The sequence below is a fragment of the Perissodus microlepis genome, chromosome 13 (assembly GCF_051167445.1).
Source record: "Perissodus microlepis isolate ML-2025 ecotype Zambia chromosome 13, ASM5116744v1, whole genome shotgun sequence".
Lineage (NCBI taxonomy): Eukaryota > Metazoa > Chordata > Actinopteri > Cichliformes > Cichlidae > Perissodus > Perissodus microlepis.
The window spans coordinates 12,107,797-12,128,443 of NC_140473.1; the positions used below are offsets into that span (position 1 = coordinate 12,107,797).

Genomic DNA, 20,647 nt, shown 5'->3' on the forward strand with positions numbered 1-20,647 from the left:
GTAAGGTATTGTAAGGTAAAGATCCTGCAATATTAAGAGAGCAGAGGGCACTAAGAAAGAGGGCCAGTGTTGAATAATTCAGAATGATTAAATGCAATAGTGGTGTACAAATGGGAAGTGAAGAAGAAACACATGGGAATCATGGGAAGCCCCCAGCTGCCTGGTTCTACTGCAGCATAACTATGGGTGGGCTAGGGTCACCTGATCCAACCTGAACTATAAGTTTTAAAAAAAAAAAAAAAGAGGAAAGTTTCAAGCCTGATCCTAAAAGTAGAGATAGTGTCTGTCTCCCAAACTGTCATAGGCTCTTTAGAAACTCTAGCAAACGCAAGCAAGTCAGCAGTCTGAGAGCAAAGTGCTCTGTTAGGATCGTAAGGTACTAAGACGTCATTAAGATATAATCAGGTCTGATTATTCAAGATTTTAGATGTGAGTAGAAGGCTTTTAAATTAAATTCTGGATTTTACAGGTAATGACAGGGAACATAGTTCCTGTATTGTGACATCTATGATTTAACGTCAGAGAGACTTCTTAAGATTTGAGATTGTATTTATGTTGATACTTAGTAGAACAAACAACTGTGTATTATCTACATACATGACGGGGAAAACGCTTTATTTATGGATTACCTGACCCAATGGAAGCATGTAGATGGGGAATAAAAAAGGATCAAGAACAGACCCGGGGGAGGTGGGCTGAGGATGAGAATTCTTCCATTACAACAGAAAAAGGATCTGTTTAATAAATAGGAGTGAAACCTGGACATTACAGACTTCAACATACAGCTGTTTGTGTTATTAGTTCATTGTTTGTCTATAACAAACAATGAACAAACTCAACTGAACCTCTAGCTCAGGCTTTTTTTTTCTTTAAAATGTATAGCAAGACAGCTTTAGAAAGTGATTTTAGTGCTTGATCTTTCAACAGGGCAAAAAATACCATAACAAATAATTTCATGTATTTGTTAAGGTGTATTTATTGAAATCACAGTTAATTTTAAAATCTCTAGTTTAGATTTTGATTTATTTTCTCAATGCAAAGTTTATTTTTCTTCTTGCAAAGGTTCCCACAGAATCATTAAAGTTTTACTTTTTTTTGTTTTTCCCCCACGAGTTTTAATTCTGCTTTCACATTCATGCAGCAAGCTATTTTAAAACTATGTTTTCACGGCTGGTCCTACACAAATCTTAGTTCTGCTTTAAACTTGTAAACAAAACAAGTTAAAGCCCCCGAGTGTCTTAATGATGGTGTCGTTTTTTTTTCTTTTTTTCAGAAATCTTATTTCAAACCAGTCATTTATCTCTCTGTAACAAGACATCCTCATGCACTGAACGGTCACTTATCAGGCTTTCATCCTCTCCTCAGGCAATTCTGACAGCCCTCTAGACCTCTCTCGGCCCGACTCTGTCTTGGTGAGCAGCGATCCAAAACAGGACCACAACTACAGCAGCGCAGCCCTGCAACGCTGCTCCTCTCGCTCCTCCTCTTCTTCTCTTTCCTCCCTGGACGAAGGCGGCTGCGAACGTAGGCAGTCTCGCCGCGCCGGCAGCGAGGGTTTCCACAGCGACGAGGACTCCGACCTCTGGGATGAGAGGGGCGTTCACCAGACTTCTCGCCGTCCGCTCGCCGTCAAGTGGCCCCTTAGCAAGAGGGCGCGACGTGAAGTCAAGCCAGAGCTGGACGAGGAGCTGAAGGAAGCCGCCGGCTCCTTGCTGCACCTCGCCGGTATACGCAGCTGCACGGAGGGCTCCAAACGCACTGTCAAGAGCACAAAACTTAGCAGGAAATGAATTTTCTTTTACCCCCATAAGACCCTGGACCCAGTGAAACCCTAACCTCTGACCCCCTGTGTCCCAGTGTGCCTCCTTCTCCTAATCTGATCGTTCACTGGCCATTTTGAGCCTTTTTTCTTTTCCTTTTTTTTTTTTGGTTTGTTTGTTTGTTTGGGAGTATCTCTGTCCAACAAAACAAATGGCAATAGTATCGTTCACACAGGAGAACAAAGCCATATACAGTAACTCGGGGGTAACTTTTGAGGGTGGGTGTTTGGGCTTATGGAGAACCATCAAGATACCTATCCAAAACGACCTGCCTGCTTTCTGTTGGATTAGAGGACTGTGATTCAAGAAGTTTCCTCTCAAAGACAAAAAGTGACACAAGAAGAAAAAAATAAATAAAACAAAAAAAAGCTGAAAGCTGGTTTTATAACTCAAAGCGTTGCATGCTTCCTCTTCAAACCCGTATCCTCTTCCAAGTGAATCTATTTATGAAGCGAACGAGTGCATGTTTGTAACAGATGAAATCTAACCTCCTGGTGTTGACATTTTCTCCTTTTATTTTTCCTTTTTTGTTGGTTTTGTGCTAAAGGAAAAAAAAATTACCACTGTTTGGAAAGGAGTTCCTGCTCTTGTAGAAGAAAAAAGAAAGAGATGCAATAATTAATCCTCAACCTTAACTTTCTGACATTATTCCATGGTGGCATTTGTCAGTCAAGTATGCTAGTTAAACTTTACAATTAAGCGAATGAACGGAGTAGTATTATGATCTCGTTATGCGATAAACTTACTACACGCGAGCCGCGTCTCGTTTTCAGGATTAGCAAAATGTGGATATAGTATTACTCTGCCACTGCCAAATTGAGTTGCAAAGTTAGCTAGGACTTTGCTTGATTTTGCGCAGCCATTACAGCACAGCTGTTTTCTTTCTGTTTGTTTTCTTCCCAATCCACTGCTGATGGGACATCTTTTCTCATGTTTGGCGACAACCTATGCAAAGGGAACATCTGCCTTGTTTTGCCAGGTGTTCGCTGCGTGTTCATAGGTTATCCTCCATAAATTTTATTTTTTGTGTGCACGTACACATGTGTGTATCACAGTGCATGCCGACATCAGCTGGACCCTTGGATGACAGTCACGAGAAAAAGAGTTTAAAAAATTTTTTTAAATCCTTCTACTGACAAATATGACGAATATAATGTACTATCATAATGACACATCTCCCTGCTACTGCTGTACTGTAAGAGCTGCTCGGTGCTCTGCTTGCTTTTGGGCTTTCTGAATGCAGAGTTGGCTAATAGTGAGGCGAGGGGGGAAAAGGAGCGGATGGTAAATGACCGCCACGTCTCACGCCAGTATTTGGATTTGCAGTTTGATTATATCTCTGGCCTTGTTTATGATACCTTGGACTTTAGATAATTACTAAGTTATACAGGTAATTTTGAGTTGGCTGATCTTGTGGCCAAGTTAATTCACATCTTGAAGGAAGGTGTGTGTGTGTTTTTTGTTTTGGATTTTTTTTTCTGTTCTGAGACCCACAGCATAGAGCATCCAAATGTAAATAACAAGAAGGGGGACAGTATAGTCACAAAGAAGTCAACTCTGTACACGCAGTTGCTCGCAGGCGAGATGCTGAAGACGCTTGTTTGTGCTCTGTGCTGTTCCCTCGGTTTTGGCTGGCTGCTAGTTTTTCGTCCTTGCTCTTCCTCCTAGAACAAAATAAGGAAGTGCACGTTCTCTTCTCAAGCTGTGAAATGGAGTGTTTATTGTCAGTTGATTGCACGCGGTTCTCTGAGGGGAAGTTGCGAGCCACTTGCATAGAAGGCCACAGTTTTCTGTTTTTTAAAAAACAAACAAACAAACAAAAAAAACCCAAATAGAAGCAGCGTACAGTCAACAGTAGCATAGATGAGTGCTAGGATAACAAGCTGGAAAATGTATTCCCCCCCCCCCACTGTACTGGATCACATGGTGTGACTGGTAGTATAGCGTGCATGGTCGGTGCCAAACATTGTGTCGTGCCACTGATGCAAAACTGCAAACTGGCTGCTTTGGTTTTTTTGTTAATATCTATAAACCCCTCCTACTGCCACACTGTAATTGTGATCTGGAGTTTTTGAATCAGGAAACGGGCGATGACTCTGGTCAGTACGGTGACATAACCTTTTGGTTTACATTTGTCGCTTTTGAGTGGGAACTGCTCTTTGCAGACTAAGCCGCAGTTCTCAGCTGATAACTGAGTGCATACACTGGTCTTGTTTAGCTGTGAAGAAAAAAAAGAACAAATTGTTGTTCATTAATCATCACCTTATTTATGACTTTAATTTATGGGATTTTTTTTTCCGAATGCATCAGACACTGGTTATTTAAAATAAATGACTAGGCACAGTAATTTTTTTTCCCTTCATTCTGTGAACTTCCTTTAATAAGTATTTTTGTTTTTCTCCTTGTTTATTTTCAGCAACACACCTTTTTTTCCCCCCTTTTTTTCTGTCTTGTTACAGTGATTAAGTATTTTGCCAATGTCTGTTGTCTTTAGAGCGGGTGTGTTTTCAATTTAACCATGACTGCCAGGTTTTCTTGATGTTTTTGTTTTGCTTTTTGTTAGGTTGGATAGAAAACAGTTAATTAACATTGATCCTGAAACCTTTTTTTGTTGCCAAATCGATGTACAGCTGGGGTGTAGATAAATTTAAGATTGATGCACCCAATCTCCCCCCCCCCCCCCTACACACACACACACACACACACACACACACCACCCCATGCGCACCCCAAGTTCTTCTGGGCTCATTTAATCATATGGTTTTGTTTAGGTATTATGACTTAAGTAGTCAAAGAAACTGAAGATTAGCTGTAAGACTCTTTTATAAAAGTACTGCCACCCCATAACTCATGCTTCCAGGTTTTGTTATTGAATGTTTTTGAATATCACTGTAAAACTGGATCTGAGTTACTCAGTCTTCAAGCAGCTGCTGTGTAGTTTTCAGACCTACTCTTGAGTGTCGGGACAGCCGCAGAGAAGTTTTGGAGAGGCTGGTGGAGATAAAAGGAATAAAAAAAAAATCACCCTCATCCTTTCTGTAGCACTTGAGAAATAAAAGAAATGTTTGTCTCAAGGTGACACCGAGCCAGTCGAGTCGATCTGTGGGTGAGCTACCAAAACATTTCTGGGTCCCAGGACTTGCACAATTCCAAACCCAGTTCCCTTATTGCTCAACAGCTGTTATTAAATATTAATTATGTGATTCTGTTGCATTTCCTAATTTCTTATGGGTGTGCTGAGCATTTTTTTTTTTCTTGCATTTGACAAAGCTGCCAACCCAGTATGAGTTTGTGTCAGTTGTCTGCCATGTCCATTGGACCGACACACCTTTTTGGTTTTTGTATGCTAACCTCTGTTGATAAAATGTTTATAAGATTTATTTTCGCCAAAGATATGCAATTGCATTATATATGGTATTACAAAAATATTAATAAAAACCTGTTCTTGTTTATCGCCGTGTGCATCTTTTGGTTTCTTTGTGGAAAATGGGGCTTGACTTGAGCGGTTTTTTTTTTTGCCTGAGTGGGTTTTTTTGGTTGATTTTTTTTTTTCTTTTTTTCCTTCTTTCTTTTTTGTCTGTAAGAATTTTTTGGATCGATCTTGTCACCTGCTGCGAAAGCCACAAGATCAGCGATCCTTGACTCTGTGGTTCTCGGTTTTCACATAACAGTGCTACAGCTGGGAGATATTTCCCACCAAGTCCAGCAGTTTCTTTTGACTGCACAGGCTTTGCTCAGCACTAAGTGTGGCAGCACCATGACACTTTCCCTTTCTGTCTTCTCCTTCATGTTTTTTTTTTTTTTCCTTTTTTCTTTTTTTTAAATGGCCGGCTGCCAGAAGTGCACCTCGCATTAATGTAAATTCCAGGGCTGCGCCAGTGATGGATGCATCATCAGATGTGCTAACGACACTCTTTGCTGTAAGTTAATTAGTCATGGAGGACTGTGGGATGAACACAGTGTGACCCTGAACAAGGGCTTGTCTGACTAGCCTCAGGCCCACTGGCACAGCTCTATTGTTCAATAGAGTCCTGTGTGTCGATGGGGAAGGGGAGGGGATGGGGATATTGGAAGGAGGGGGGACTTCTCCCTACTGACTGCCTCAATTCAGCTGGAAATCAGAGCAGCATCACCTCCCCTTCCCCTCTCCCACACGCCCCTAGCAACCACGCCACGCTGACAGTTGCCAGGCAACCAGACAATGCTGGAGCCACTGGCTGTGGTGTGGTGTGCGTGTGAGAGAGTTTGTGTTTGTGGCCGTATACATACATTTAAGATCACTGATGGCGGAGATGACGGCAGAGGAAAATAAAGAAATAGTATGCAGCCGAAAATCTAAAAGAGATTATTATGGATTAGGTGAAATTAATCGTGTAGGATTTGCGCAATGATGGGTGCATTAGCAACATGTCATTTCACTTCTAGTCTAAATGAGGTCATGTGCGTTTTAAGGGGGGAAATCACATCCTTGACAGTGCTACAACCCGCTTGTGATTTCTGACCTTGTTTCTGTTAATGCGACACACACGGAGCTGGGAAAAAACCAAAACAAAGCAAAACCGAGCAGTAAATAATTTATCACATCATTTTTATTGTAAATGGCATTAGGTCTCCTAATGGGAAAGCTAAGAGGAGAGGAAAGGATGTCTTAATAATGGAAAGTGTCTGTGTGTAGGCTACTGTAGGGAGAAAGGAAATGTATCCTATTGAAATAAATGATATTTAAAAAGAAAATACACTTAAATACACATTTGTACCCTTATAAATGAAAGCTTACAGTTACACACCATTCTGAATTTAATCATTAGTTATTATTAAACTCTGGCTCTCTTCCACAGCGTGTCTTTTGTCCTGTCTTCCTTCCATCACCCCAACCAGTTGCTATACATGGCTGCCCCTCTACTGTTTCTGACCGAGGTCTCTTCCTGTTACAAGGGAGTTTTCGTTCTCACTGTCACCAACTGCTTGTTCATATGGGTTTGTCTGATTGTTGGGGATTTCTCTGTATTATTGTACGGTCTCTACTTTACAACATAAAGAGCTTTAAGACAATTGTTGCTGTGGTTTGGCACTATATAAGTAAAATTGAATTGAATTGAAGAGAAAGGTGGTTTAAACATACTACATTTACCTACCTACATAGGTGTAACAACCCTGTGCTAGCTCCAGGGCAGATATTTTTGGGGCCCTTAGTGCCACGATGTATCAGAAGAATCATAACTTCTCTCCCTCTTTCACTCAAACATACTCCCACATACATAAAGCAATAACCACTGGTATCAATTCCAGCTTTTGATCAGCTCCATGGACAACAGCTGAAGTCAAACATCAGGGAAATAAACACTTTTATTTAGGTTTTTGCTATAAACTCACACCATCTTTCTCAACTAGACTACCACACACCCCAATCAGATTTAAACGGCTTGGTAAAGTAACATAACGACAACTCTGATGTATATAAGCACAGAGCAAAGAAGACAAGCCCATTAGCCACAGGTCTTCACAAACTGATTGGATTGGGAGACTCATTTCTAGAATTCCTCATCATTTTCAGAGGACCAACTTCCAGACATGCCACACACACAGTATTATAGTAAGAGTATCTAATTTCAATGTTTGAGAAGTAACAATATTTTAGTCCTTTACAAAAACGCCAAATACAGTTTCATCATTCGGGTTATGTGATCAGCTGCTGATAGCCAAAGAACTGGCAGTATGCTGATTCTGTTCTCTGTCTCCTTCCTCTTTCCAGCACCACTTTTTTTCACTTTTCTTGCTAAACATAATTTAAAAAGCTGCTGCACCAGCTAATTACTTTTTAAGACACCAAAAAAAACATACTGTTGCATTGTTGATGTCAACTGGTTCACAGTCATTTTGCGAGCTGACAGGAAGTAAGGTCAGGAAGTACAACTAATTCATTTGCCTGCATGCTCCTTCGTCATCAATACTTTTCACTATAGAAGTCTAGTTTAATCAATGGAGTGTGAAATGACTGAGAAAATCTTTGAAGAGCTATAATCAAATTAAAAGTCATTCAAATATATACTTCATAACAAAAAGAAAAGAAAAAATAACAATACAGTGTGCTACAATTTAAATGACAGTAAGTAAATGATATCTATCTATCTATCTATCTATCTATCTATCTATCTATCTATCTATCTATCTATCTATCTATCTCTTCAAACGCTAGGTGGCGCCCTGCTTTCTCCTTCTCCCTTCTTCTCTGTTTTCTGCACTTTGACCTCGGTGCTCGCCTCTCTTGTTGGCTCAGACTTCAGGAGGATTTTGCGGGTTAGCTAGAAAATGAAAGTATTCCTTCAAATGCATGGGGATTTAGGGCTGTTTTGCTAGCCGAGCAGCCGCTACCTTTACTCTCTAATAGGATTTGCGGGCGCCGCGGGTCACTGGCTCCTGTCAGATAAAACCACATACATGTGTCGCTCCTCGTCGGGGTTTGTTTTGCTACATAGCCTCTTCGCTTAGCTAACAGGCTCTGTCGGCGTTACTGGTGCTAACTTGAAAAAAAGGGGACATTACTGTTAGATCGGAATAAACACGTGTTTTGGGAAATGAACTGTTGACCACTGTCCGTTTTATTTTCCGGGACTGATGACAGACCTACTGTCACAATGTACCCGAGGTCAGTTCTCACAGGTAGCGGAAGAAGCCTTGTTGGATTAAGAAATTTTACCAGTGAGCTAACCGACCTGAGTTAGCCAGGTTACAGCTCACCGTGTCCGACGTCAACCTTGCAAGTAACTGACACCGTGAACTACATACTAAGCTAACCGGACAGCCTTTGGCCAGCCCGGCTACTGAGGATTAACGTTTCCTAGCACCACCGGTTGGCGACTAGATAGCGTCGCCATGGCTAACGTTACAGACCTGCAGACAAAATACAGCAAACTGGCACAGGAGTATTCAAAGGTAAAACACCGCCTCTGTTTACGGCTAACGATCTTACCTGTTAGTGCTAACAAGGCTACTACACAGAACCTGTCAGTGAGCTATCAGCGTCAGCTACCCGGTGTTTTCTGCCTTGCGTGAACTTGAACTCAATGGAAAACAACACCTGAGATATTTATGATTAGTGAAGTGAAGTGAAGCAGATCAGCTTGTCAAAGACATACACATAACTTAGACCATAGAACCTACTTTGTTGGGTATAGCAGAAACTAATACAGTTCACCTGGAATAAGGTAGATTATCACAGATGTAGGCTAGCCGCCGAGGCTACACACACAGGTGTCATTATCAGCCTGTGTGTAGCTTTAATGCTTTGTTTGGTGCATTTTCCTTAGGCTGCGTGGGAAAATGTCTTGCATGCTGCATTAGAAATAAGCGGTGTTCAAAGGATGTAAACTATTGTTTAATGGTTAAACAGTTTAGTGACAGTAAAGCCTGTGTGGCCTTTGTTTCTGTGTCAGCTGACAGCTCCGGGAGCGTTATAGCTGTTTCCTGTTCCACTCTGCTCCTCCCCACCAGCAGCCAAACAGTGTATGATCCTCAGGAAATGCTGACTGTGTGATTGTTGCACAGACTCTTGCTGTAATAAGCATGTCTTTAGAGGCTACTGATCATACAGTAAAAAGCACTGAGTTCGGGTTTCTCCAGTAATCACAGTTGGTCAGTACTCATAACTCATTACTTTCTTCTTCATATTTATCTCAAACGTAATATTTTGGGCTTATAGAGAACGGTAAAAGTCACATGATTTATAACAGAAGGCAAAATGAGAGCAACACTGAAACACACTAATGGATTCATCTCAATTTTCTTGTTTTTGGAGTCATTAGGAGGCAAAATTGCAGCGGAGACTATTATTTGATCACCTGCTCTGATCTTGTCTACATAGAATTGAATAAAAAGTCAAAACTACACATAATTATTGAGCAGAGATTTGCCGTGTACTCTTTATTTTAAAATTGCATTTGCATCTCAAACAGCAGTTTGTACTTTTTACATCTGAATGTTTTTTTTCCTCTGTGTGTGTGTACTTCACAGCTACGTGCCCAGAACCAAGTGCTGAAGAAGGGGGTTGTGGATGAACAGGCCAACTCTGCCTCACTAAAGGTACAATGATGTATATTTAAAAAAGAAAGCAAAGTATTGAGAAAGCAAGCATTGAAATGACATTGTAAGCAACTCTGTTTTTCATATTTGCAAACCAAATGTGATCACCAAGTCTGACCTGTACTTGTTGCAGTGTTACCATGAGTTATGTTGCTGTCGCACAATGACAACAGAATGACTTCATGTTGTTTTAAAGGCTGTGATTTGCTTGCATGTGTTATTCATCAAAGTCATTACTTTCTTTCTGCCATTAGGAGCAGCTGAAGCAGAGAGACCAGAGTCTGAGGAAGCAGGAGCAGGAGATGGACAGTCTCAGTTTCAGGAACCAGCAGCTGGCCAAGAGGGTGGAGCTGCTACAAGAGGAGCTGGCTGCTAGTGAAGCTAAGGGCAAAAAGGGGAAGGTGAACATGAGGGGAAAGGGGGAAATGCGGGAGTGGCTACACGGTGGACTAGAGGGAGCAGCATATATTTATTTATTTTTTTGTAGTGGTCTTAAAGTTATGGTAGTTACACAGTAATGTTTGTCTGACAAGTTGATAGTTAATAGCCCCCCCAATCTCCTCCAGAGTAAAGGAGACTCTCCTTCACAGCACGGCCTGCAAACCCAGAGTGTTTTTGATGAGGACCTGCAGAAAAAGATAGAAGAAAATGAGCGACTTCACATCCAAGTAGGCAGCCACGCGGTGCTTAGAGTGCATGTTTAAAATACAAATTTTACAGTGAATGTGTCTGGATACGAGGGGAGGTCACGTATGTGACAGCTGTGCTTCCTGCTGTGTCTTTGTCAGTTTTACGAAGCAGACGAGCGGCACAGGAAGACGGAGGCTGAGCTGAGGGAGCGACTAGAAAAGCTGGAGAAGGATGCAGAGCAGCACCAGGGCGTTGTGGACGGGCTCACCACAAAGTATGCAGAAACGATCGAGCGGCTGCAGAGTGACAAAGCACGTTTAGAGGTAAGGGCTCAGCGGGAGAAACATTGAAGTTGTTCACACAATTGCCAATTTTGATAACATTTAATTTTTAAAAAAATGATTTTTTCCCCCTGTTTTTACAGGTGAAAGCACAAACTCTGGAACGAGAAGCAAAAGAGTGCAGAATGCGAACAGAAGACTGGTAAATATACATTTTATTCGTAGTTTGAATGATTTAATTCTTCTATAACATTGTTCAGCATAGTAACTGTAAGTAACCGTATCAATGTGAGTGTTAAACTGACTTTGACAAATACAAGATATGTACATAATACATTTTCGTAGAGCCATGATGCAAATCTTGCAGTACACATTTCTGCACATTGCATTTTTAAACTGAATTACACAAACTTGAAATGCATGTTGGGAGCAGCTCAACACTTCTTCGATCTCCCTCTGCAGCCAGCAGCAGCTGAGGCGGTGCCAGTCGGAGCTGAACAGACAGGTGAAACAAAGCAGCAGTGTTATCCAGGAGAAAGTGCCCTTTAATGACACCAGTGAGTATCTGGTACTATTTGAGAACATTTCCATCCTTGTCAGTGATAGTATAACTACACGCTACCCTGGAGTAAGCACTGTAACGCTACACACGACTGTAACACTGCGCCAACGCAACCAATTAAACTGTGTTTGCAAAGTTAATAAAAGTTCATTGCGGGGGTTGAAGTTCTGCTCTAGTTTACATGCTTCTTTTTTTTCTCCTCCATCTCTGCAGAATTTAGTGACTACAACAGCCTAAACGTGCCATCACACAATCGAAGGCACCAGGTAAGTGAGAAAACAAACACATTCGGGTGTATTGCAAGTACAGATTCACATCTCAAGTAACCACCTTTAAAAATATTACCTGTACAGCAATGTAGCGATAACACACTGAGTTGCCTTTAGGTAGAAAGGGTAGTAAAGTAGCGATCTGTGAACTGTGCCGCCTTTCAGCTGAAGGCCCGGGATGTGGCAGGCCAGGCCATGAGCTTCATCCAGGATTTGGTGGCTGCTCTGTTGAACGTCCACTCCTACACAGAGCAGAGAGTACACATCTACCCCCTGGACTCCTCTATTGAGACCATCTCCCCTCTGAACCAGAAGGTGAGGCAGCCATACAGGGAAGGTACAGGCATTCTGTCAAATACAATGCATGCTGGTGTTCAAAGCCATTATAGTTTTGCATTTTCTAATCAGCTCTTATTTTTTATTTCATTTTGACTTTTTATTTTAATTCAGTCGGTTTCCCGAGTGGGTTCCTTTGTTTCAGTTTAGTTCTCATTGATTGAAAATGTTTAGTTTTAGTTGAGTTTTTATTAGTTTTTTTTTTTTAATGACTTTTTAATGATTATTTTATTGAGGGTGTATGTCAGAGGCAAGATTTTATGAAAATCAGTCTAGGTATTACAATAAAAAAGCAGTCTTGCAAACATACAAGGTGTCAGTAAACACATCCATCAGTGTCTCATCTAGCAAGTTGCAATAATTTTTTACCAAACTAACAAAGACTTTTCACATCTAGTTGTAGTTAACTATACTAGCCTTATTGGTGCCACATAAGGAGGCGCATTTCGTTTAATGTATGTTCCTTCTCTTAACCCAGTTTTCTCAGTATCTGCATGAGAATGCAGCCTATGTGCGCCCCCTGGAGGACAGCTTTCTCCAGTTATACCAAAGCATCACAGAGGACACTGTCACAGTACTGGTACGTTTTGGATGGAGGGTGTGGAGGTCATATGTTTGTTTAGAGACAGAAAACAAATTGACACTAATTGTGCTTTTCTGTTTTGAATGAAAGGAAACTGTGGTCAAGCTGAAAAATTTCGCTGACAACTTCTCGTCATACACCCACTTTCTCCAAAAGATTCTTCCCTACCAGTTAAAAAGGTCAGCAGTGTGTGTGTGTGTGTACACGTGTGTGAGATAGACAAATAGAGTGGAGGAGGCTATTATGATGGGTGTCTTCTGCTTTCAGCCTCGAAGAAGAGTGCGAGGCACCTCTTTGTACTGCTGCCCTTAGTGCGAAAAACCAGGAGCTGCAGAGTGACATCAAGCGAGTGACATCTGTGTTTGAGAAACTGCAGAACTACATTAACCTTTTGGCCTTACCCAGTAGGTTATCACACAGCATTTGAGCTCTTTTTGTCTAAAAGCTCTCAGTCAGTACTGTGCCAGAATAATTATATACATACATATTCATTTAAATGCTGTTTTTCCTGAAGGAATAGAGGAATTTGGTAATATGTAAATACAGCAGAGGGTTTATGAAGTGACGAGCAGACATGTCTGACGAATGTGCGTGATGTGTCTCAGGTGTTCGGCAGGATGCCATGCCACAGAGCAACACGTCAGCCGTCTTCACCCAGCTGGCCGCCTGCCTGCACAGTCTTCATGATGCCATTAAAGGTGGGTGGATCTGTTTTCGTACACGGCATGAAGATTTCTTTATGTACTTCATTCATAAATAGTACAGCAAAAGCAGCTTTTTAAGGACTAAATATCCAGAAGGTTCAGTGTAAAGTTTATTCAAATGAATCAGCAGACGGAAGCGTAATTTTTTGCTCTTTGGAGAAGAGTCACTTTTGTAGGCAATTAGCTGTGAGAATGGGTTTCTGTAACAAGCGCCTTTGTTTGGGTATTTTAGTTAAATGTTCACTCAAATCCTGCAGTTTTAGTGTATGAGAATATTGTGAAAATCTGTTGGTTATTGTTAAAAAAAAAAAACACCGGTCAGGGAGCGAGGCACTGATTGAGCCACGTTTATTAAGTTAAATTTGGAACATAAAGCAAATCCTGCTGTTCTTTTTTGCTCCTTGTGTGTCCAGAGATGTCAAAGCATTACAACCAGAAGGCCGTCATTGAGCGGGAGCTCCCCACCGTCACCCAAAAGCTCTGTACCACCACGGAGTGCCTCCTGGGATCTCTGGGTTCTTTAACTAGCTGCACCGGCAAGGTATGGCCAACAGGGGGCAGGCAGCAGCCAGGTTTATATCTCCTGTAGTGCATGTTTAGCTTCAATACATAAAGGCGTAATTGTAAGTAGCAGTGAGTTGTCTCTGCAACTGGGTCACATTGGTAAATTGCCACAAATGGAAGAGCACAGAAGTGCGGGACTCAGGTGGGCAGCGGTTAAACATTGAAAGACACAGTCCAAATTGCAGTCTGTACAGCTGCTCCCCAGCAAGAGCACGGGGATGAATGATTTTTGTGAATCGAGCGAATTGTCGGCTGAAGTGTGTGTGTGCCGATTGGATGACACTCCACTGGGTTGCAGCACAGCCCACGACATGTGGAGTGAGCTGCATTTTGCAAGCAGGCAGAGGATTAATTGCTCCAACATTTATCTTCCTCAACACTTGGTGGTGGAATTGGCTCTCTGCTGTAAACACAGCAGCTAATCTCAGGGTAAACAGAACGCTGAGTGTCAGGGTTTCTTCAGCCGAGGAAGCTGCAGAGATATCCGTTTTGTTTGAGAGATCTGACACGTGATGTCGCTGTAACTTGCTGCAGATTGCCACCTTCTTCAGCAACAACTTGGACTTCTTCACATCATCGGGCTACAGTCCGAGAGGCAGCACGGCAGCTCTTAACCCCGTGCAAGCAGAGAGTATGCTGGCCAACAAAAAGAAGGCAACAGCCTATATCCAAGCTGTCAAAAAGGTTAGTGTGTGTAGCATGCTATTCCCCACTTTATTCCCTTTTCCCTTAAATAGACTTTACTTGGGCTGGCTGACAGGTTCTGGCTTTCAACTACTTTTAGTATTGATTATGCCTTTAAATTCATATTTCATGTTTTTCCTACTGGTTGGACTGTTGCAAGTGCTTAATATCATTTAGCCGCTTCCCAAAAGGGGATCTTGACTTGCGTTCGGAGTGCAGCTCCTCCGTCTTGTACTGCAGCTGGCAGCACAGGAGCAGTAGTCCCCGCCTCCTCACGTGCCCTGGAGAGCCGCCCTGAGTTGGAGGGCCGCTTTAATCGACACCTGCAGCAGGTGGAGAACTGGTTCACGCTCCTCTGCGCTGACTTGCAGAGCAGAGCGAGGGCTACCGTCACCAGCTGCAGTCCAAAACAGTGGAGTTGATTCGCAGGAGAAACCCTCATCGGAGCAGCAGCTGATTATATTGCTGAGTTATTTACTTGTTACAGAGTACTTGGCAAATAAAATGTATGCAGAGGGGGGGGCGAAATGAAGCACATATATGCACACACACGTCTCCCAACCACAAACAGGATTTGAATCAGTAGGAAACACTGAAGCCTTTCAACTTACAGCTCACAGACTTTAGATCAGTGTGCTTAGTGAGATTAAAAACACTGATTTGTAATATCTTTTCAAAAACATTAAGAAAGTCTTTCTCAGAGAGTCTCATATCTACATTTTACATCTTATAAATGTTTTGATCTGCTTTTACGTTATTTTTATATTTCATAATATACTTTTTAATCAATTTGAGTATTATTTTAAGCCTGCTTCTGCAGAATTCAAATTCTTTATAAATATTACATGGATTTTTTAAAATGATAAATAAATGACTAAAATAAATGTTTTATTCACCCATTTAGGCCAAGCCCCAGTCTGTTCCGTACAGAGAAGCCCTGTCAAACCGTCGCATACTAACCAGCTCCACTGAGAGCAGAGAAGGTCTCACTCAGCAGGTAAAAATACAGAGATATGGATAAATTAGTGATAAAAGTAGAGAAAAAAACTGTCCTGTCTTAACACAGTCGTGTCATGTATTATCTGAGGTGTGGACAGCTAGCAAAGCTGTTGATGTTTTACTTTTTAAAGTGCCCAGTGTTTCACGTAAATGTGTCACTTTATCAAAGTGCGAAGCCATATAATAAAACCCAGTGAGGATTATTATATAGTTTCCTTCTTACAACTCCTAACCTTTGCTCATTTCCGTATCCACAAGCTCACTGTCCACTTCTCTCCTTCTCCCCATTGGCCTCCTGCAGGTGCAGCAGAGCCAAGAGAAGATTGCTCGTCTGGAGCAGGAGAAGGAGCACTGGCTGCTGGAGGCCCAGTTAGGGAAGGTGCGGCTGGAAAAGGAGAACCAGCGCATTGCGGAACTGGAAGCGCAGCTAGCAGCAGCTCTCGGGGGAAGTCCGAACTCGCAAACGGCTGCAGCCGGCACACTCACGCGGGGCCACGAAGAAGCAGCGGCAGAACTGAAAGCTGCAGGAAAAGAGCCGACGCTGTGCACGAGCCTGGTACTTCTCCGTGACCGCTCAGTCTGCTGTTTGCTTTCACTTTGCAGGGGAAATTTTGTGTCCTTGGCACTGATTTGTTTCAACAAAGGGAGTATTATTGTTGTTTTCTTCTGGCTTCCACACTAAGCCGGTTAATAAAACACAGACGTCCAAGAGCTGATGTGGCAGAGTAGGAGAATGCTGTTGTTATTCAGTGCTGAGATTGCTCTCATAATGTTTGTTTCAAGTAGCTGTAACACGTGTGTTGTAGTTAGTAGCTATATCCTGCATGTCTGTTTTTTGGTTTTTTGGTTTTTTCTTATATATTTTACATCTGTCTTACTTTTCGTTTCTTTTTTTTGTCACCAGGTTGGAATGTTGTGCACAACACCTACAGATGAGCAAGTGAGTGTCCGTACATCTGATCAAAATATTTAAGTGCAGAACTTGTACCCATCTAATAATGCTCCCTCCAAGGACAACAAAATCTTGTGTAGCTTGATGTTGTGTCTGACTTTGCAGGTGGGAGACGAGGAGTCTAGGGAGCAGCTGATAAAGAGCCACTACATGGCCAGAGTAGGAGAGCTCACCACCCAACTCCAGATTTCAGATAGCAAAGCTGTGCACTTTCACTCTGAGGTGAAGATCTTACTGAAAGTTGTTTATCAAAGTAACTGTGTGTCGTAAGAAAGACCGTTAGTTTGCCTTACAAGTACATATTCTCTTTGTGCTTTGAAAATGGTTCTCGAGTCGGGGTTATTACCATCTCCACTGAAAAACCGACACTAAATATTTTAAGTAATATTTTGTGTCTTACCCTCGATGTAAATGACTTGTTAAAGTTACTGTCACTTGCCTTAGTTTGGCATTATAGCAACAGAAATGCGCCTGATGTCGAGTTAGACGTGGCGGTTTAGCAGCAGAGACTAATATTGTGGATTTCCTGCAACTTTGATACTCTTCTTAAATATACCTACTTTTCAAAGAAATCCCTCCTGTTATTGCAGCTTTTGAAACCGATCTGTAAAGCATGCCAGACATGCTTTAAAATCATCAGGGCACAGCAAGTTGTTTACTTTTCTCTTTCCCTTTGTAGTGTCGAGCTTTGGCTAAGAGATTAGCCATTGCAGAGAAGTCGCGGGAGACTTTCAGTGAGGAGGTCAAACTGGCTAATCAGAATATCACACGCTTGCAGGTATGATGCACTGCCAAAGAGCTTCCAGTTATAGCATAAAGCGTAAACATTAGCGTCCTTTCAAGTCAAAAAGCATTCACTTTGTAACTGTTTGGGCCTGACACGCAGGATGAGCTGGCTACGACTAAGAGGAGCTACGAAGACCAGCTTAGCATGATGAGCGACCATCTGTGCAGCATGAACGAGACTTTGAGCAAGCAGCGAGAGGAAATCGACACGCTCAAAATGGGCAGCAAGGTATAACCTTTTGAATTCCAGCTTCTTTTGCAATATTTGATTTTTAAAATTTTGGTTCCCTCTCAGGGTTTGCTTTCAGCTGTGAGGTACTGCCAGTCTCCAGTTAGGTTTCTGAAATGTTTGGGCGGTGATATCATTTGAATGCGTATGTCAACGCAACAACATTAATGTGTAGACTTTGCTTGCGTATATACATTCAATTTGGCATTAATTAAGCAAGTTAAAGTTCTGGAGTTGATTCTAGTTCACGCTGGCATTTGCACTTTTCTGTGAACCCAAAAATGTGTGGTCAACGTCAGCTGGTCCAAGTGAAGAAGGTCATCGTTACAATGAGAAAACAACACAAATCCACCAGCCGAATAAACAGTTTGATATATTTTTGAGAGGTTAAATGGTGGATGATCACAGGATCATTTCCATAAGCAGAGGAAAAAACCCTTTAAACATCCTGCTGAGTGAAAAACACTCTTCCAGGAGGTAGGCGTATCGTTTTCAAAGTCTGCCATAATGAGAGTAAAAGGGTTCACCACAAGGAGCAAACCGGTGATTAGCCACAACAGTAGAAGGTGCAGATTAGACTGCCAAAACACATCTATAAAAGGCCGACCAGCTCAGGAACAATATTCTTTGGACAGATGAAGCTAAAATCAACTTGTAGCAGAATTACGGGGAGAAGAATGTAACGGGGCGGGCTGGGATCAGCTCATAATTCAAAGCATTAATGTGTGATGGTGTGGTCACGCTCGGCTTACAGTAACGATGGGTCACTATGGTTTATTGGTGATGTGACAGAAGGTAGAAACAGCTGGGTGGATTACGGAGTGTATCGAGCTATACTCTCTGCTCAGGTTCACACAGATGAAGCAGAGTTGATTGGATGGTGCTTCACGCTACACATGGACAGTGACCCAAAACATACAGGAGTTTTTTAAGGTAAACAAGTGGAATATTCCGCAGTGGAAATCCCTCACCTGATCTCTACGAAAGTGAGCGTTCATGTCAGCGAAGCAAATGTGTTTGGCACGTGAATAAAGCTGACTGTAATTCCTCGTTGAACATTTACAGACCAAACCGTACCACCACCCTGTCCCTCCAAATCTCGAAAGAGAAGTGATACGGCCACGTGGAGTGTGAAGGATCAGCCGCTAGTGAAGTGTGACATTGTAAAGTTTCTCAGTTATGAGGTGAAGTGGGAGGTCAGCGGTGGCATTGCGGTTGTTGCGAGGTTTAATGGGAAAAGCACCTGCCGCAGACGTCTGAAAAAGCCATTAAGCTACAGGCGCAGTAAAGGAGAGGGCTGTTTTTTAAAAAAGAAGAAAAAACATGCATGCCCCTGCATGTGCGCACACGGATGGCTGCATGCTGGGAAGTTTCAGGACCCGGCATGTTTGTGATCTAAAGGTGGCGATTTTTCTCTTGAAGGCCAGCACACCAGCCTCAGCATGTTTTGCAGTTTTTGAAACGGAATACGAATTTTGTCTGTCTTAGTCACTGCACTGAAATGCAACACAGAGCGTTAGCTTTTTGCACCAACCCTGGATATGGCTTGCTTTGAGTTTAGAGGACTGAGCTCACTTTTTTGTGTGTGTGTGTTTATTCTTTAGGGAAATGCCAAAAAGAACAAAGGCCGCTAGTGCTGCTCCTCAAAGCTCAAGCTCCATTTGACGCCACTATAAAGGCATCCTGGGAGAAAACCTGAACTTCGGAGCCTCCCTGCAGCGTCTTGGTACCAACACTGTCACCAAACCACAGGATAACCACCTGAGCCTGCAGTCCCTCCACTTGCAGGCAGTACAAAACTGTTTGGAGGCTCAAACACATTTGACTGAAAATGCTTTGTTTTTCCTTCCCCCCTTTTCCTCGTCACAGAAGTACATGAAACAAAACAATTTGCTAAAAAACAAAAGCTTTCCAAAACTGGACCAGAAGTTACTGCTTGACCTCTGTGTCAAACCACGCTGCTTTCCCAACAGAAGGAGCAGAAGAAGATAAACAGCTGCAGCAGCTGAAGTTTTTAATACTCACTGAAGTCAAGACTTGAAGACCAAACCCTGTTAATCAGTGCGTGTAGTCGTCCAGCTTAATGTGCGTATGAGAGACGGTGGAACTGTGCATTTTTATTGCTTATCTGTAACAGTACGTGTGTGTGTGTGCGCGCGCTTAGACTGTTGTGTCCTCGTGTGACTGTAGCACCAGGCTTTACAACGTAAGTAGTGTTTTACAACTACCTTTTTTTTTGTTTCTTAGATCAAATTTGAGATAATAATGCCCCCACGTCCCTTCTGACACTAGCATATAACACAAGCTTCTGAAAAGAAGGGCTTTAAAATCCCAACCATAACAAAGATGTGCTTAAATTCATTCCTCATTTTTAAGAAATCTTCAGTCGTCTAGCAGTGGAGGAAAGAAAAGATGTCTGCCTCGAAGCACTGATTAACTGTGTTTACTTTAATGGGAAGGGACGGACAAGTTGGAGCTTGTGAAATGATGTCAATTTATCTCTGTGAAATTATGCTGTAACAAGTCATTTTTATCACCAAAGTAAGTGCGGATGTGCACTCAGAAGCCTGGCGGGGAACGGCAGTCTCTCGACGTTGTACGACGTGTGGATAAAAAAGGGTTTATGTGAATATAACCTCATTTAAAATCATGATGTAATTGTACTGTACAATGAGTAAAAAAAATGATATAGGCCTATATACAAGAGGCATTTATTCAGAGGTTACAAAACTTTTATTTTCCACAAATTTTACAAACTGACATCTGTGGCTAGTTTAGTGTGTGTCTCATCTAAGGCTACAATACAGAGATGTATCGCAGAGGGATCGGCCCACACTGGAACTGGTGCTCAGAAAACTTTTGAGTCATGGCAGAGGGCAGTTAAAGTTTACACTAAAATTGTACTTACATGAGGTAAAAGGAAGAAAAGCCCAGAAGTGATTGTGAGCAGTTCATTTAAATCCTTTTGTTTGCCAGTCTACAGCTGCCAGCAGACCAGCAGATCTTTGATCTGACAGGTTTGCCAACGCCCTCTAAACATATTTTAAAAAAGCAAGAAACTTGTATTCTCACATTGTAACTTGTTGAAAAGCACACATCAAATATGTGACGCAAAATAAAGAGCTTGCTCAAAACATAAATGTGTCATGTATTTAGAGTCACTTGGTTA

The 20,647-nt window shown here is 42.0% G+C and overlaps 2 protein-coding genes across 6 annotated transcripts in view; both read left to right on the top strand.

The window, feature by feature from the left end:
• The window catches only part of foxn2a (forkhead box N2a), a 29,985-nt gene extending 24,713 nt beyond the window's left edge, over nucleotides 1–5,272 (top strand). For all 4 annotated transcript variants that reach the window (XM_084948539.1, XM_084948540.1, XM_084948536.1 and 1 more), the window contains one exon: nucleotides 1,366–5,272. In XM_084948539.1, coding sequence (XP_084804665.1) covers nucleotides 1,366–1,790 — 425 coding nt within the window. In that variant the 3' untranslated portion in view covers nucleotides 1,791–5,272. The remainder of the gene's footprint in view (nucleotides 1–1,365) is intronic.
• Nucleotides 5,273–8,067: 2,795 nt separating this feature from the next.
• Nucleotides 8,068–20,618, top strand: ppp1r21 (protein phosphatase 1, regulatory subunit 21). 2 transcript variants are annotated; one of them, XM_084948576.1, is made up of 22 exons: nucleotides 8,068–8,753; nucleotides 9,831–9,899; nucleotides 10,154–10,300; nucleotides 10,466–10,567; nucleotides 10,688–10,852; nucleotides 10,954–11,012; nucleotides 11,273–11,367; nucleotides 11,586–11,638; nucleotides 11,807–11,956; nucleotides 12,456–12,557; nucleotides 12,651–12,739; nucleotides 12,828–12,964; nucleotides 13,166–13,258; nucleotides 13,678–13,805; nucleotides 14,363–14,512; nucleotides 15,417–15,509; nucleotides 15,813–16,067; nucleotides 16,416–16,451; nucleotides 16,569–16,685; nucleotides 17,143–17,241; nucleotides 17,350–17,478; nucleotides 19,083–20,618. In XM_084948576.1, exons 1-22 carry the CDS (start codon nucleotides 8,694–8,696, stop codon nucleotides 19,110–19,112), a joined length of 2,358 nt encoding a protein of 785 aa, XP_084804702.1. In that variant the 5' UTR covers nucleotides 8,068–8,693; the 3' UTR covers nucleotides 19,113–20,618. The 2 variants fall into 2 exon arrangements, with proteins under 2 accessions (XP_084804702.1, XP_084804703.1); XM_084948577.1 differs by having other exon boundaries at nucleotides 10,490–10,567.
• The last annotated feature ends 29 nt before the right edge of the window (nucleotides 20,619–20,647 follow it).